The sequence below is a fragment of the Sinocyclocheilus grahami genome, unplaced genomic scaffold (genome assembly GCF_001515645.1).
Source record: "Sinocyclocheilus grahami isolate Dianchi unplaced genomic scaffold, SAMN03320097.WGS_v1.1 scaffold16085.1, whole genome shotgun sequence".
Taxonomy (NCBI): domain Eukaryota; kingdom Metazoa; phylum Chordata; class Actinopteri; order Cypriniformes; family Cyprinidae; genus Sinocyclocheilus; species Sinocyclocheilus grahami.
The window spans coordinates 1-319 of record NW_015515990.1 but is presented as its reverse complement, the minus strand read 5'-3'; the positions used below and the strand labels follow the sequence as shown (position 1 = coordinate 319).

General features: G+C 44.5%; 1 protein-coding gene across 1 annotated transcript in view; it reads left to right on the top strand.

The window, feature by feature from the left end:
• LOC107579270 (heat shock 70 kDa protein 4-like) overlaps positions 1–304 on the top strand; it is a gene marked incomplete at its 3' end in the record, with an annotated part of 4,007 nt that extends 3,703 nt beyond the window's left edge. The window contains exon 5 of the mRNA XM_016265115.1: positions 120–304. Within this exon, the coding sequence (XP_016120601.1) occupies positions 120–304 (185 nt within the window). The remainder of the gene's footprint in view (positions 1–119) is intronic.
• Positions 305–319: the final 15 nt, after the last annotated feature.

Here is a 319-nt window from a genome sequence, read left to right as displayed (position 1 = left end):
CTTCTCAATTCACCTGCCAAAGGTGGCAAATATTCTTCTTTTCATGGCTTATTTTTACTGTACAGTCTTTGTCACGATATATTCTGTATGTAAAAATCTACACTTAAACTCTCACGCAGGTCAGTACATCATCCAGAAGGTGGTTCCCCAGGCCTCAGGCGAGAGTTCAAAGGTTAAGGTGAAGGTGCGAGTCAATATCCATGGGATCTTCAGTGTGTCCAGTGCTTCACTAGTGGAGGTGCAGAAATCTGAGGAGGAAGAGGAGAGCATGGACACAGAGCAGAGCACAGAGAAAGAAAATGAGGTATTGCACTTGCAG